Below are 15,450 nucleotides of genomic sequence, written 5' to 3' on the forward strand. Positions count from 1 at the left end.
ATACCGCTAATTGACTGTTGTTTAACTGATCCGAACATACCAGAGTGAACTAATTCCAACGGTTCTTTTGCTTTAAACTTTGTCTCGTCATATGGTAATTGATGTGTTTTACCATACTAGCTTCCCGCACAGACCGTGTATGTTCTCAGGTCTAGTTGAGGAAGCCCCTTAAGTATCGACTTCTTTACCATCACACTTAGCTTGGAATAACTAACGTGACCTAACCGCATGTGCCATTGATCTGATGTCTTATTTTTTCTTGTCCTGTCTACATATGCAGACTCTGTTGACATCAAGTAGATTGACTCTAAACGTCGTCCCTCCATTGTTGGTGTTTCTAAGATTTTGAGGTCACGATAAACCTTCACATCTTGGGGACCAAATAAGACATAATGACCTGATGATGTCAATTGAGCCACAGATAGAAAATTTGTCCTCATTCCTGGGACATGGTAAACATCTTGAAGTTGCACCTGGTTAGAATTATTTCAAGGTGTAACTATCCTCTTACCAATGTGAATTATCGGTAACCTTGAGTTGTCAGCTCTCACCACCACACGACCTCTATTGTACTCAGATAGGTTTTGCAACTTCTGTTTGTCACCCGTCATATGATTTGAGCAGCTCGAATCCACAATCCAATCATTCTTGTAGTCAGTCCGTTCTGGTGTTGTTACCGTGAGAGCTAATTCTTCTTCCTCCGTAGCAAATAACGCTTCAGCATCCCAATCATCTTTACTATTCTCCTTCGAGCTGGAAGTAGCAGTATTACTTTCAACATGCTTTTTCTTGGTCAACAGTCTTTTGCCATGTGACCCATCTTCCCGTAGTTGTAACACTTGCCATCAAACTTTCTACTATTACCGCGATTTTTGGAAGCTCCCCTGAATGAATGCCTCCCTTTCCTTGGTAAATTTTCACCTTATCACCATCCTTTTTAGTTCCACTGCCAGTATACCGCTAAAGAGTGCCTCTGCTTTTGCTGGTGTAGAACGCTTCCTCTTCACCCTTCAACGAGACTTCTCTCATTTGCTTGGCCATGGCTTCTTGACATGCAAACAAATTTTCGAACTCAACAAGCGATGGTTGTGTCGGCCATCCATGAACAGCGGCAACAAACCCTCGATATTCGGGTCTCAAACTATGGATAATTATTATCTTTACCTTGGTTTCCCTAATAGGAGCTGGCAGATCTAACTCTGAAATTTCACGACATATCGATTTTACCTTGTGAAAGTATTGAGCAATTGTCATGTCGCGTTGAGCCATTGATAGTAACTCATTCTCGAGAAGTTGCAATCGTGTATCATTCTTCTTTGAAAAGAGTGTAACAAAAGTGTCATATGCTTTCTTGTGTTTTAGCATCCCGGATGTGCTCCAACATTTCTTCTTCAATTGTGGTCTTTAAAGTAAACATCGCTTTGTCTGCTTTAATTTTTTCACTTTCGCAAGTTGCCATTGGCATCTTCTGCCGCCGGTTGTGTAACTTCACCACCACCGACAACCTCCCAAAGGTCATGACCTTGTAATTCTCATTGATGATAATAATTTGAGTCTTGGAACTAGAAATGCTTAGACATGAAATCCTATAATTGCAGATATTTTGCGCGAAATGCGGGTCGAAGGACCACCCTGCCAACAATGATATCATACTATCTGATGGTGCTTGTGACCAAGGATTCCATCAATATTGCTTGCATCCGCCTTTGCTAAAGGAAGACAGTAATGCTCTTCATTGCCTAGTTTATATTACTAATTTGGCATATTGGGTTTTGAATTGTTTTAATGTTGATAATACTTTACTTTTGATCCTCTTTCTGTGTTACAGTTCCTCCAGATGATGAGGGTTGGCTATGCCCCGGATGTGATTGCAAAGATGATTGTATTGAATCGGTTAATGAATCTCAGGGAACAAAATTTTCACTCACTGACGGTTGGGAGGTCAATAACAAATTTTCTTTCTTTCCTTCTTTGTTAAGGATAAAAAATTAAACAAATTATTTGTCTTTTAAAGTTTACAACTACGTGTGTTCAAATTATTAATTCGGTCACCAATTGAATCGAATTAATTGAATTTTTTCTTTAATCGTTAACTGAACTAAAATTTATTTGAAAATTATTAACTGAACCGAACAAATTTCAGTTAATTCGGTAAATTTTTGAATTAACCGAAATTTTTTAAAAAATTCTAATTTATAACAATTGAATATTTTTTAATTCAGAAAAACAATTACAATTAATTTAAATAATAATTAGTCGTGAATAATTTATTTAATTTTTATCCTTAATAAACCTTTAAAAGACAAATACAAATTGTTGTAACTTAAAACCATTGGGGATCTTTGGCCCAATGGTTTGGGCGCCTAGGTACTCTATCCCGACCATGACCCTAGTTTAATTCTACTTAAGCACAAGATTATCCCTTTATTTTCATTTCAATTTGGTAGTGACTGATTGGATAGAAAAAATTGTTTAATTAATTAATTTAAAATTCATAAATAAAATTTTCCAATCATATATTGACACGTGTCACGTTTTAATTGGATAGTTAAATTTATTTAATTGGATTAAAATAGTGACTAAATTGATAGAATATGTAAATATTAAAGATCAAATATATATTATGCCAATTTTATTAACGGACACGTTACCACCTCTGTTAAAAATTAACGACTGGTGGTTTGATTGAATCAATTAAATATTTGGGTGGTCTAATTGATTCAATTAAAAATTCTGTGGTCACATTAATTTTTTACCATAGTTTAGTGGTCTCCAAGAAATTTTTGTACCAAGTTGCTGACAATTTTGGTGTTCTCGTTAAGGTCTTATAGTCAACATGATGATGTCCATCCACTGTTCCATTCAAAGTTCTCTAGCAAAGACCAGGCAAAGTAACCTTTCACGTTTGCTCCTTCCCTAATAGCATTCAAGAGAACTACATTAATCTCTTATGTTCTGTCACCTCAATATGCCGACCTAGTCTTAGTTCAGTTGGCACCGTTATTATTGTCGAACGAATGTTTACCTGATTGCTGTTGCCAGAGCATCCAAGTTTGCAGAAATGTACTGCTCGTTTCACATCATGCAAAAGTTCTTCAGTGGTGGATTCTGCTTTAACCTTGTTACCATATCCTACGTGGAACACCATACATCATAAGTACATAGGTAAGTTCTTTTTCGCGTTTAAGTGACAGATTTTTGTTTCTCTCACCATTTTCAGTAATGATCATAGGAATGTTAGGGTATTTCTCCTTAAGATATGTTAGAATCTTCTCCAGTCCTTGAGGATAAACATTCTGCCAAACTAACTCACCCTTCATAGTTAAAAGGCTTCAGTTGTTAGCTTAGCTTAAGATGCAACATGGCTGTGATATCATACATTTAGGTTACTTGCAGGCTGTCCTATAGGGATGCTATTTTTCTATGAGCTTTATCCCGAAAATCCTTACGTCTTTGAGGTTCCGTTTCCTGGTTCACACTCGGAGAACATGCAATCCCGGACATAGTAACTGGTGTAGTGGTTGATTCCGATGAAATCGAGCCCTTTATTCAGCTCCTGCTTCTCGGTTGTTGAAAAAACGGGGAAAATAGATCCTAGAATGTTTTTCATTTCAGGAGGATATCTACCGAATATGATTGGCTCTAGGAACCTGTATGTAAGTTTAGTAGGTATCAGATGCATCTCAACATATACAATACATTCTTGATTCCTCGAACCATGGCCTCTTTTGTAATGAAGTCGAAGAAGATAGTAGTGAAGAAACCTACCAGTTGATGGTGAAGGCATGAGCTCTTTCGGCTGCTAGCTTGTCGGCTATAGAGTCGCTGATTGGTTCGTACCAAGAGCATTGCAGGACGATTCCGATGCTACCTCCTTGTGCTTCCTAGAGATTAAAAGCAGAAATGTTGTTGCTTGTATATTAAGCTCACATTGCCTTAACAATTAGATATTTATGCATTAATTGGTACCTGATATTTAGTTCTGTAGATATGAACAGCTGCCATATGTGCTAGGATGATATTGTGGGCTGCTATAAACGGCTCCTTCTCTGAATCACCGGAAGTACAATTCCCGAATGGCCTGGAGCAACGCTACGGTGGGAACGTAGCCGTATGGTACCTGAACTTGACTTGGAAATCCGGTTCATTGAAGGTGACCCGATACTTCACCCTGTCTCCAAAGGACTTAAAGCAGATGTCTGCGAAGTATGCAAAATCCTCCCTGAGATTGAAACCAAGAGTGTTAATTGCCAATGTGGGATGCCATTTTCAGAGCTGAAACTTGAACAATATAGTTACTGTGATTGAGGACTCGGCCAACTTCCATATCTGTCTTCAATTTCTTGAGGACAATCGAAGTGGGTCAGTGTTATAAACGGTTGAATGCCTGCAGAAAGTGTCGAAAACGTCAAGACACGGCATTTTCCTAGAAAAACTTAAGAATAGTCATCTGAAAAAGGAAAATGATCCTTCATCGATAAGGTTATCGTAGAACTCAATACCGGCTTCGTTGATTTTCCCGAATCTCCCTTCTGTTTTGATTACAAGTCTGGTTTCCGTTAACTCGTACTTAGCCTTTCATAGATCATAAATGACACTTTCAGAAGACTTACTAGGTAAAATCTGGCCCAAGAAATGGAATACCGATAGCTTTTGATTCCAAGCGAATGCATCAGATCAATGTCTTCCTACATGAAAGCATCACCGACAATGATATGCTACGTAAAATGATCATTCCAATTTATTACTCTTAAGTCGCAACCGATGAGTCGAGTGTCATGACACACAATCATCAGGAATTTAAATTGTGATTGCGTCCATATTTTTTTATTATATTATATTTATTATAGGGTAAACTACACGGATGACCACTCAACTAGGATCAAAAATTATTTTGACCACCGATATTTCAATTTGATCAAACAAACCATCAAATTATTTAAATCTTTCAATTTTATCCTTACACTATACTCTCATTTAAATTGGGCCTCAAACTTTTGAATCTTTTAATTCCATTCCCAAATTCATCAAAATATATAATTAGTTCCAACCATAGTTTAACCTAAAATTTCTTTTTCAAACATATAATAATATAGCTTGTCCTAACAATTTTATTAACATAAGATGTGATTAGAATATGTTGTTGTTTGAAATGAAATTGAAATGTTCAAAAGTTTAAGGATCAATTTAAAATAATGGTCATAGTTTGAAGATGAAATTAAAAGGTTTAAAGTTTGAAGACTAAATTGGAATGACAGTTATAATTTGAAGATAAAATTAAAATATTTAAAAGTTTAAAGACCAATTTAGAATAAGTCATAATTTAAGGATATACAATATAATTAACTCAATATATAAACTCATCTAAACCCCACCCAATCCAATTCGCGAAATTAACACCTCTGGCCCTCTATATCATATGTAGGGTTGTCTTTTTCTTTATTTTAATAAATTGATTACAATGTACAAATTAAAAAAAAAAGATGAAATAATTTGGGATTCGAAAATCAATTCCAATAGAATATTTTGGGGGTCCAAAACACTATTTATTCAATTAATTTAAGTACTAATGATTAGAACTTTTATTACATTTTATAGTTTTTGTCTTTACAATTTGATTTATATATTTTATAGTTTTAGAAAAATAAATTCAACAATTCCTTTTCTATTTTTAAGGATTTTATAGAATATATTAATTTTTATTATATTTTTAAATATTAAATACTTAATTTAAAAAAATATAAATTTAAAAACTATTTTTTGATAATTATCACATCAATAACTAATATAAAATTTAATGCGTGATCAAGGTTTTATAATTAAAATAATTTAAAGACTTAGTTCATAAAAATTAAAGTATAATCGGTTGGTTCAAGCGATAATCATCTTGATATTACTTAAGTAAGGTCTAGATTTTGATTCATTGTGTATGCAAAAATTCCTTATTGGGGGATTCACCCACCAAAGCCAGATGTGTAATGCAAGTCGATTCAAAGTAGTCAAAGCAAAGCCTTTGAATCGAGTGGGCAAACAAAAATATATATAAAAATTAAATTTTAAACTTTAAAACAATACTAATCCTTATATATATAAGCATATTAAATTATTTTACGGAATTAAAGAAAAAATCATTTGACAAAAAATATTTATTAAAAAATTTGTGATCAAAATAAAGTAGGGACTAAATTTCGAAACAACCAATAGTAGAGAGATCTTTTATGGAATTTGACCGTACTAAAACCAAGCACCAAGCACCAAGCACCAAGCACCAAGCACCAAGCAAAACAAGAATGGTGCTTCTAAAGGTGGAAGGAAATGGAGATACCTGGTTTATGAGAATAGACATCCCAGTTGTTCAAGCCTTTACCATCACTCAAGTATCCACCTTCGTACTGTCAAAACCCAGATTTTTGTTTTGTTCAACCCCCAAAAACCCAGAATTTATCAAACAAACAAAAAAGACCAAAAAAAATGTTCATTCTTCATGGGATTAAAGATGAGTTAGACAAACCTGATATGCAGAAGAGGCTGTTCCGAAGAGAAAGTCGGAAGGAAACACAGACAGATTGTCGAAGCTTTGTCTCGAAGTTAGCAGCTTGCATGAAATGGAATGAGTTGAGAACAAAATCTGTAAGAGAGAGACACCAATGTAAAGCTCCAAGGAGATATCCATGGCTGCCTGGCACGGGCTGTTGTCTGCAATTACCAAATATCAAACTTTGATTATTGTATTATATAATGCAATGTATTATGCATATATTCTCCATTGATCTTTGATACATATTATACAAATATAGAATATTTGAGGCAGATAAAACATATACAAAAGGAACAAAAAGCCACTGAATTTTCAATAGGCAGTAAAAGAAATAAACAATAGGAAGAATGATGAAAGGCAAATCTCCTTAGCTGGGAGGTTTCGTAAGAATCTTTGTATGATTCAGAATTAACTTGTAATTAAATCCCAAATAAAGGAAGGGTGGTTCAGCAAGTTGAACATTTCTTACTTAACAATCTAATCCAACCTTCATCTTTTAATATTTAATTTTGTCACACCCATAACCCATGTACTTCTCAAAATACGAGTTAAAGATGTTATATTAACATTTCAAACATTCTTCGTACATAACCCTTTAAAATTATGTTTCATTATGAAACTTTCATTTAACAATTTAAAACTATTTAATTAATCGCGTATATTTATAAAATAATATTTTATTATCCAAAACAAAATTGATTTTAATCATCAATTGGACAGCTTAATGTTGTTTCATAAACTAAATAAAACTGCCTAAACATTGTTTAGTTTAAAAACTATTTAAATATATGTTTACCATAATATATATACACTATTCATTCATATTTTCAGATATAGTTAAGGATAGCCAAAATAGAATTGTCCTAATTTACTATTACATACCATTTTAAATAAATCCATCAAAACAAACAAACATATATAATATACATGCCACTAAAAAGTCAAAAGAACATCAGAAATGTCTTACTGATATGGTCGGTAGATACTATTTTCAAAAAGATGATTGGGAGTCTCCTCATTTCACATCATTTTCTTTATCTGAACCTACACATAAAAACCATCACGCGTAAGATAAACTTAGTGAGACGGTAATAATTTAAGGTGAGATGTAACTTAAAAATATCATAAATACGTCAAAACATTAAAATATAACTCAAATAAAATCATAGGACTTTCAAACCGATATTCAAGCCATTTTCTTCATCAGAAACCTGAAAATCACCATCTCATGATTTTGTAAAAATCATGATAATCAATATCAGACATAAGAACAAAATCATGATAATCAATATCTGACATAATAATTATTTCATATATTTTTCCATTCAGACATTTGAGAACTTATTTATTTCATTTTCATAGCCCAATGTATATTTAAGAGAATGCAAGGTAAGTGAGTCAAACATATTTGCGCACTAAGCACTCCAGGTGCTATCATCAGAATCAAATTTTTGTACTCCAAGTGCAATTATATCATTTGCACCAACGATGCAATACATAATGTACACAAATGTACCAGATTGGAATCAGAATTACTCAACTTTATTGCATGTCAAATATACCTACGACTCTTAATGCAACATATAATGAGCTTTCAGATCATATCATATTCATTTAAATCAAACACTTCCAAAACAGAATCATTTCTAAATCATCATTATCAAAACCATTACTTGGGCAGTTCATACCCTAAAAAATTCATAAAACCTTTGTATAATCATTACAGAAATATTCCATATTCAGAATTAAATCATATTTTAAAAATAATACGAGGTTGACTCATCGCAAGTCTTCCTCAATCAGAATAAATAAATAAATAAATTGCTCTCACATTTTCCTTACTACTGAACCTTGTATACAATATGCTTTTACTCGTGTGTGTTTTCCTTCCCTTTTGAATCGCTAGGATCGTAAGGTTTGTCGTAGTATGTATGACATCACATACATAACACAAAGTATTCAAACTATATGTTAGTTTTATACTAACATAATCTAAACTTTATAACATAAAATTCTATAAAATAAAAATCGATACTTAATCGATATAAAACCGAATCACTATTCCATAATTACTTCAACCTTTTCAAAAACAATTATCAATTCCATAAATATTCATTCTCATCACTAACCCTTCAACTTTCATAAACTTTGCACTTAAATCACTTTTATGAATTCTTTTTAGAATTCACAACAACATTTCCATTTAACTCAAATTGATCCTTCATCATTTCCATTTATCTCAAATCAAACACTAAAATTTCCAACATTGTAATTCCCTACTCAACTAGTGCTTTCACATTTACAAATTTGCAATCAAGTCCCTACATTCCATGACCATTCGAATTCCACTAGAATTTCACCAAAATTGCACTTTGGTCCCAATTCAACATTCTAACTTAAAATTCAACATTCAATAATTAATTATTATTAACATTTAATTATTGAATGCTCATAATTGCACACTTTCTCATCAATGTCTCGTAATTTCCAAAACTTGCAAAAATGGTCCTTTTACTATCTTAAGGTTCCAAATTAGTCCAGCTCAATCACCAAAGCATGTAGAACACATCTAATATCAATTCTAGACCATAGAAAAAATTTCAACAGTTTTTACTTATTTTTATCCCTATGGTCGAATTTCCCAAAGTGACTAGGGTAAACTTTTCATTCAATTTCAAGCATGAATTCAACCTCCTAACAACAAAGTCATGCTATTCCAATCATCTTAACATCAAATTCAATAAAAATTCAACCAATCCTCAATGAACCCTAATATGGCCGAATTTCGTAAAAGCCCCTACACTTGATTTTAATCATCACTCATGCTTTATAGTTAATATACAACATCAATAACATAAAAATTATCCAACAACTCTTCAAAATCAGACATATTCTTCAACCACCCAATTTATGAAACTCAACATCTAAACATGATTTCCATGTAATTTTTATACCAAATGATAGAGAATTTCAAGAGGATTAATTATCTATCAAATAGCTTAATCCAAAAATCAACCATGTAGATTTAAAAATCAAAACAAAATCATCACCTTGGGTGGCTATGGAGTTTCAGCCAAGTTTGAGAAGATGAGCAAATTTTCTCTTGATTTTTCTAGTAATTTTCATCTATTACACATGGCTTTAAACTAATTTAATTAAATTTAAAATTCAATTAATGAGAAATTCCACTTATACCAATAATGAACCTTGATAATTACAAATTGCCACGGAAATATTTTCCATTTTAATATGTCTTATTCAAAGATGAACCAAATTTAATTTGACTTTCTAATTTGGCCATGCAACTTTTAAAAATTTGCAATTTAGTCACTAAATTTTCCCAATTTCGGCTAAATAGGGAAAATTAATTTCAATTCCACTTATCCGTGATAAATTTCATTGTTCTAAAATATGTAAATAATATTTCCAACCTTTATCTACCATCCTTAAAATTTTTATGAAATTCTGGTTCGATCTGATTATCCAATTCCTTATCAGACTTTATTGCTTCATAGTTTTTACTACAAATCCTGAATCGAATTTATGATTCCCACGAATACGTTAATTTCAGAATAAACTATTCATTTATGGTCCAAAATATATAACTTTTAAACATTATATCTTTGGTCCTTGAACTTTTACAAAGTTTATTCTTTAGCTACTAAACTTTCAAAACTTACATTATAATCACTAACCAAAATTTGGGGTATTACGAATTTTGACCTCAATAATTAGCTGAACGAATAAGAAAACTCCACCAATCAAAATGAATTCTGTTGAACTATATTTTGATATAACAATTTAAGGCAAAATGTTTTTGGACTTGAATTGAATTTATTCAAAGTATTCAAAAATAATTCAAAGTCTTTTAAAGTTTGGAATTGAGCACAAAATAATTTTCTGTATAAGTAGTACCGATATTGTTCTTACAGTATCGATAACAATTGAACAAGTACTGATACTGTTCATATGGTACCGATACCAAAGGTAAGGGAAGTATTGATACTCACTAGGTAGTACCGATACTACCAGCTTTGCTCAGATTTCATAATGCAAAAATGGTACCGATACCCAAAGGGGTACCGATACTACTATGTATAGTAGTACCGATACCATTTCCATAATATTGATACCATCATGCCCCAACAGCTAGTAACGGCTAGTTGAATTTAAATATAAAAAAGGTAGTATCGATACTCCCTTTAGGAGTACTGATACCCCTTGGTCTGGGCAACTTTATTTTGCACGAAACTTTATCCCCAACGGCTCCAAACAACCTCCAGCGGCTAGAAACGGTCACAACAACATTCCAACAGATAAATACAAGTTCAAGACACTTGAAGAAGGGTGAGAACACCTATCCAAGCGATCAAACACAAGAGAAGAGTTTTTCATTCTTATTTTCAACTCTCTTGTAATTATTTGTGTTTTTGTGAGCTTTTATTTTGTAAACACCTTCCTTTCTAGAGGTTTATTTGTTTACACTCTTTTTCCTTTGTAAAGGGTTTTGGTTATATCTTATACATTGAAAAGATAGAGAGTTGTAAATGTTATCTCTTTGTCCTTGAAAAAGAAAGAACAAATTAGTGAATTTGTTAGAAAATCTTTAGTGAGGAGCTAAGGTAGTGGATGTAGACTTGGTTGATAAGTCGAACCACTTTAAATCCTTGTGCCAAATTGTCTTATCTTTTTTTTCTCTTTACTCCCTAAATTCAATTCCTTTAAATTAACCCCTTTGCACTTTTTCGGTTGTCCATTGAGCCTCTTCAATAATCCTAACAAATTCAAACTTGATATGATTTTATAGTTAAAGATAATTACTTGAAAACGTTTGACTCAACTCTGAAATGACATAGATCTATACTGACTTGAACTTAAAATGTTCAAACATGTAATAAATCGGAACCCTTAACTCTTATACTCGATTTGAATTCAAAATAAAGCAAATTTAAAATTCACTTCAATCTATAACAATTCGAACACAAAACTAATTTGTATAAAAAAAATAAACGATTGAATACAAACTTGACATAATTTAATTAATTCATAAATTTGAATTAACCTGAAACCATAATCATTTTGAATTTGAAACCCTAATAAATCAAAAAGCAATTTAACTCATACTCAAAATTGACTTAAATTCAAAATGATTCAATAAAAAACTAACTTGAATCAAAATGATTCAATAAAAAACTAACTTGAATCAAAATGATCTAACCCATAATAGTTCTAACCTAAAACTAATTTGACCTTTAATTGGAATAACCTTTTGTGGGGTTAAATGAGTCCAAAATTTAGACAATCTCTAAATTTCCAAGATTTTATTTTAACTGATTGTAGGGAAAAAAAGATTTTTCAATCAAAATATGGGGACTAAATCTAAAATTTGAGTATAGTTAGGGACCAAACTCATAATTTGAACCCAAGGCGGTTAATGATTGCAGCAAAGAGATACATACATGTAGCATTGGACCTAAAAGTATCCGGATTGAATTACAAACAAATTGACCCGAACGTTCAACTCCGACACACAGCCTATCTGAACTTTACAAGCTATATACGAAGATGGGTTCAGATGGCTTAGCTTCAATCAAAAAGACGTAGGAACAAGCTAATAACGCAAAAGGCCGTTCTTAGCATCTTCTGCTTGCTGCTGTTCCTTCACTTTTGAATGATCAGCCAATAAACTTTTATACCACCTTCCCCACTGTCGAAACGATTTTTCTCTTAAAAAGTGAGAAGTAAAATTTTGAAAACCACACCAATTTTTAATTTACCTTTTATTGATTAATTTTTAATTAAAAATTAATGTTATTTTAAAAAACCTATCGTTTCGAAAAATTTGGATTCCTTTTTAAAATAAAAGCGTATGGGTCGAGGAGTCGCAACCAATCTTTGATTAGGGTGTGATTGGGCACCCAAAAACATTTTGTCATTTTAAATAAAAATTAATTTTAATTAAAACGACAAGTTGAGGTCAACGTTATCAAAAATCGAGTTCAGAAGTCGATTACGCGTGGGGAAGGGTTAGCACCCCACATGGCCCTAAATCGGTACCTAATCAATTAATTAATGTATTTGCAAAGAAAATTACAAATTCAAATTTAATTTGATTTTTGATCCCATAAAACAACCAAAATATGAATTTTACCATGAAATATAATAATATTAAATTATTTCATCTTGAGAAGAAATAAATCCCTCATAACCTGAGGTAATTAATTTTTACTTCTATCGAAACAAAGGAATATTATAATTCCATTATAATATTCACATGCATCAAAATAGATTAAATTAAAATTACACAGCCTTATTAGAAAGATGAAGAATGTTCAATAATTTAAAAATATCGAGACTAGATCTTAGATAAGTTCTAACAACATTTTCTCAAAAAATTTAAATAACTGAATATTTCTTTTTCGTTCATTCCCAAGTTTTCAGGTGACAAACCATTTTTTTAAGTGTCAATAATGGGATACACTTTTAATTTAAAATCGTCGAAAACGACTCTCTAGTGAGTTAAGACAAGTCATTCTAACAATATTAAATTAAAAGGGCAATACCCTTAATCCAATTATGTAATTATGTTGAGTTATGCACATGAAGATAACATAAAATTCTTATAAAAAAGATGCCATGCAATTTACTAATGATTTATTCGCATACTCATACCTATGTAAACATATCATCATGCAAAATAAATATAAACACCTAATTAAAGAAAACAAACCTAACAATGGACTAAATTAAAATAAATTTAAATTTAATGAATTAATCTAAAAAATAAAATAAAATAATCTAAATTAAGACTAAAATATCTAAAATCTAAATATAAGGACTAATTAAAAATAGCAACAATATTCGAGGACACAATTTAAATGAACTCAACAAATTCTGACATAGTGACTATATTGAAAGTGAAAGTAAATTAAGCATGAGAGATCAAAATTATGACAGTGACCTAAATAAAAAAAAAACAAGGCAAATTTATGGGGATTTAAAACATGATCTACCCAGTTCTAAACCTAAACAAGTTCTAAACAAAATAAGAAGGAGAAATAGCACCTAAAGGCCCATAAAATTGACATAAAATCAAATTAGCCTAAATCTAGTGTCCAAGATATAAATAAGCGCTTAATTTATAGGGACCTAAAGCAAAATTACCCCTAAACTCTAATATAAAGCTAATTTCACTAATTTAATACAAAATCTAAAACCAAACCTAATTATAATTTCAATCCCTTTATTCATATTCTCTCCAAACCCAAACAGTCGCCTCTTGACTTATCTTCTTTTTCCCTGAGAGCTCCAAAGCTATTCATGCCAGTCACCGTACGCTAGAGGCCTCCCTTACTCCGGTCACCACCTATCATGACCACACAAAACCCAAACGACCAACATAATCCATCTAAAAGTCAACTCTCCTCTACTCTTTCTTTCCACTCTCGATCGAGACCCAAAACGAATAAATCCACCATGAATCGGTGTTGAACCAACCTCAGACCATCAAATAACCCAAATCCTCTCTCTTTTATGATATAAATTCCATAAAAATACCAAAAATGAAACCCCCTATACAACCCAAAGACACTTGATTACCGAGAACTGACCCCGACGACCAACTCTTAGTCCGACGAGAAGAAAAGGCAATACATGTAAAATAAACCTTTCTTCTTAACTTCCTTATATACTTTAGACCACTCTTAACATCTATATGTTGTTTTATTATCTCACTCCTTAAGCTCTCGAATGGCTACTAAGGGAGACCAACCCTTCAATTCCTTGAATTTCAGCAATTAAACCAACATGCAAACCGTCGTTCATCGGTGATGGTAACCTCACCTAAGCGTGGTAGACTCTAGTGAGGGAACCTGAACGTCTCAGGTAAACAAATTGAACTCCACCCCTCTTTATTCTGTATTTCGAATCAAGGAAAAAAATAAAAAAATGGTTGCTGGAAATAAAATAAAAAAACTTGTATTGGTATTGCTTTACAAAAAACGAAAGGAGTATCCCCATTTTTTTATTTCGAAACAACACACTCACACACACACCACACACTGGAAATAAACAATGAAATTGAATACCTTAAGAAATTGCTACTCCTTTCTGTTAATTCACCAAAAACAGAGGGAGCAAAACCCTTTTGCTTACACTGCTTGTTTATTAACTATTGGGGGCCAAATACATCTTTTTCTTTTTCGAATATGGCAGAAGAAGAACCCCAGTCCCTGTTTATAATTTGTTTCTATCTTTTTCCTAGATGAAAAATGCTCTCTCATGAAATATAATAGCCTGATCCTCTCGGTTTTTCTTTGCTGCCCCCTTTCCCATAACCGTTTTCTTCCAGGAGATAAGCATGGAAACGTCCGTTATTTTTTTCTTAACAAGAGTCAAGACCATTGGTGCTGGAAATGTGAGCTGTCAAAGTGGTTAGGACAGATGTAGCTCGGTTGTTGGCTTGTTGTGATGCTACTGTCGTGTGCTGGATGGAAAGAATATGCTGAAGATATTTGGGCTGGAGATGGGCTTTCAATTGATTTGGGTCAGGGAACAATAGGTCTTGTAATGATCTTGGGCTTGCATGGACCCAAATTGGTTATTTGTAATAGCCTACAAAATAACAAAATAACAAATTAAATTAATATTTAATAATTATATTAACAATAAAAATAAAAACAATAAAAATCCTGAACAAAACAGGTGTCTACAGTTGCCACTCTTTGTCTACTATAGTACCACAAAAGTAAGACAAAGACTAAAGACACCAGTTTTCATCCCAAGGCAACCAATATTTCCATGGGAAATCCGTTTCACTGCAATTTCAATGTAGGTCGGACTTTATCTGTTCTTTTTTTTGGGTATTCAGATCAATTTGGGAAGACATTTCTGCTCTACCATTCATTCACGGG

At 32.4% G+C, this 15,450-nt stretch overlaps 1 protein-coding gene and 1 pseudogene across 1 annotated transcript; both read right to left on the bottom strand.

Annotated features, from left to right (window-relative positions):
• Positions 1-2,752: 2,752 nt before the first annotated feature.
• The window catches only part of LOC120170710, a 46,188-nt pseudogene continuing 33,490 nt past the window's right edge, over positions 2,753-15,450 (bottom strand).
• On the bottom strand, positions 3,347-4,201 carry LOC120170641 (beta-glucosidase 47-like). The gene is made up of 3 exons (XM_039178566.1): positions 3,970-4,201; positions 3,769-3,884; positions 3,347-3,650 (listed from the first exon to the last, which is right to left on the bottom strand). Exons 1-3 carry the CDS (start codon positions 4,003-4,005, stop codon positions 3,446-3,448), a joined length of 357 nt encoding a protein of 118 aa, XP_039034497.1. The 5' UTR covers positions 4,006-4,201; the 3' UTR covers positions 3,347-3,445.

Source organism: Hibiscus syriacus, unplaced genomic scaffold (genome assembly GCF_006381635.1).
Source record: "Hibiscus syriacus cultivar Baekdansim isolate YM2019G1 unplaced genomic scaffold, ASM638163v2 tig00111783_pilon, whole genome shotgun sequence".
NCBI lineage: Eukaryota > Viridiplantae > Streptophyta > Magnoliopsida > Malvales > Malvaceae > Hibiscus > Hibiscus syriacus.

Excerpts from the sequence above, each read along its gene's own strand:
- LOC120170641 (XM_039178566.1), bottom strand. The coding sequence starts at position 4,005 with ATGGCAGCTGTTCATATCTACAGAACTAAATATCAG. Across the intron at positions 3,885-3,969 it reads TCTACAGAACTAAATATCAG|GAAGCACAAGGAGGTAGCAT; the intron begins GTACCAATTAAT and ends TTTAATCTCTAG. Across the intron at positions 3,651-3,768 it reads CATGCCTTCACCATCAACTG|GTTCCTAGAGCCAATCATAT; the intron begins GTAGGTTTCTTC and ends ACTTACATACAG.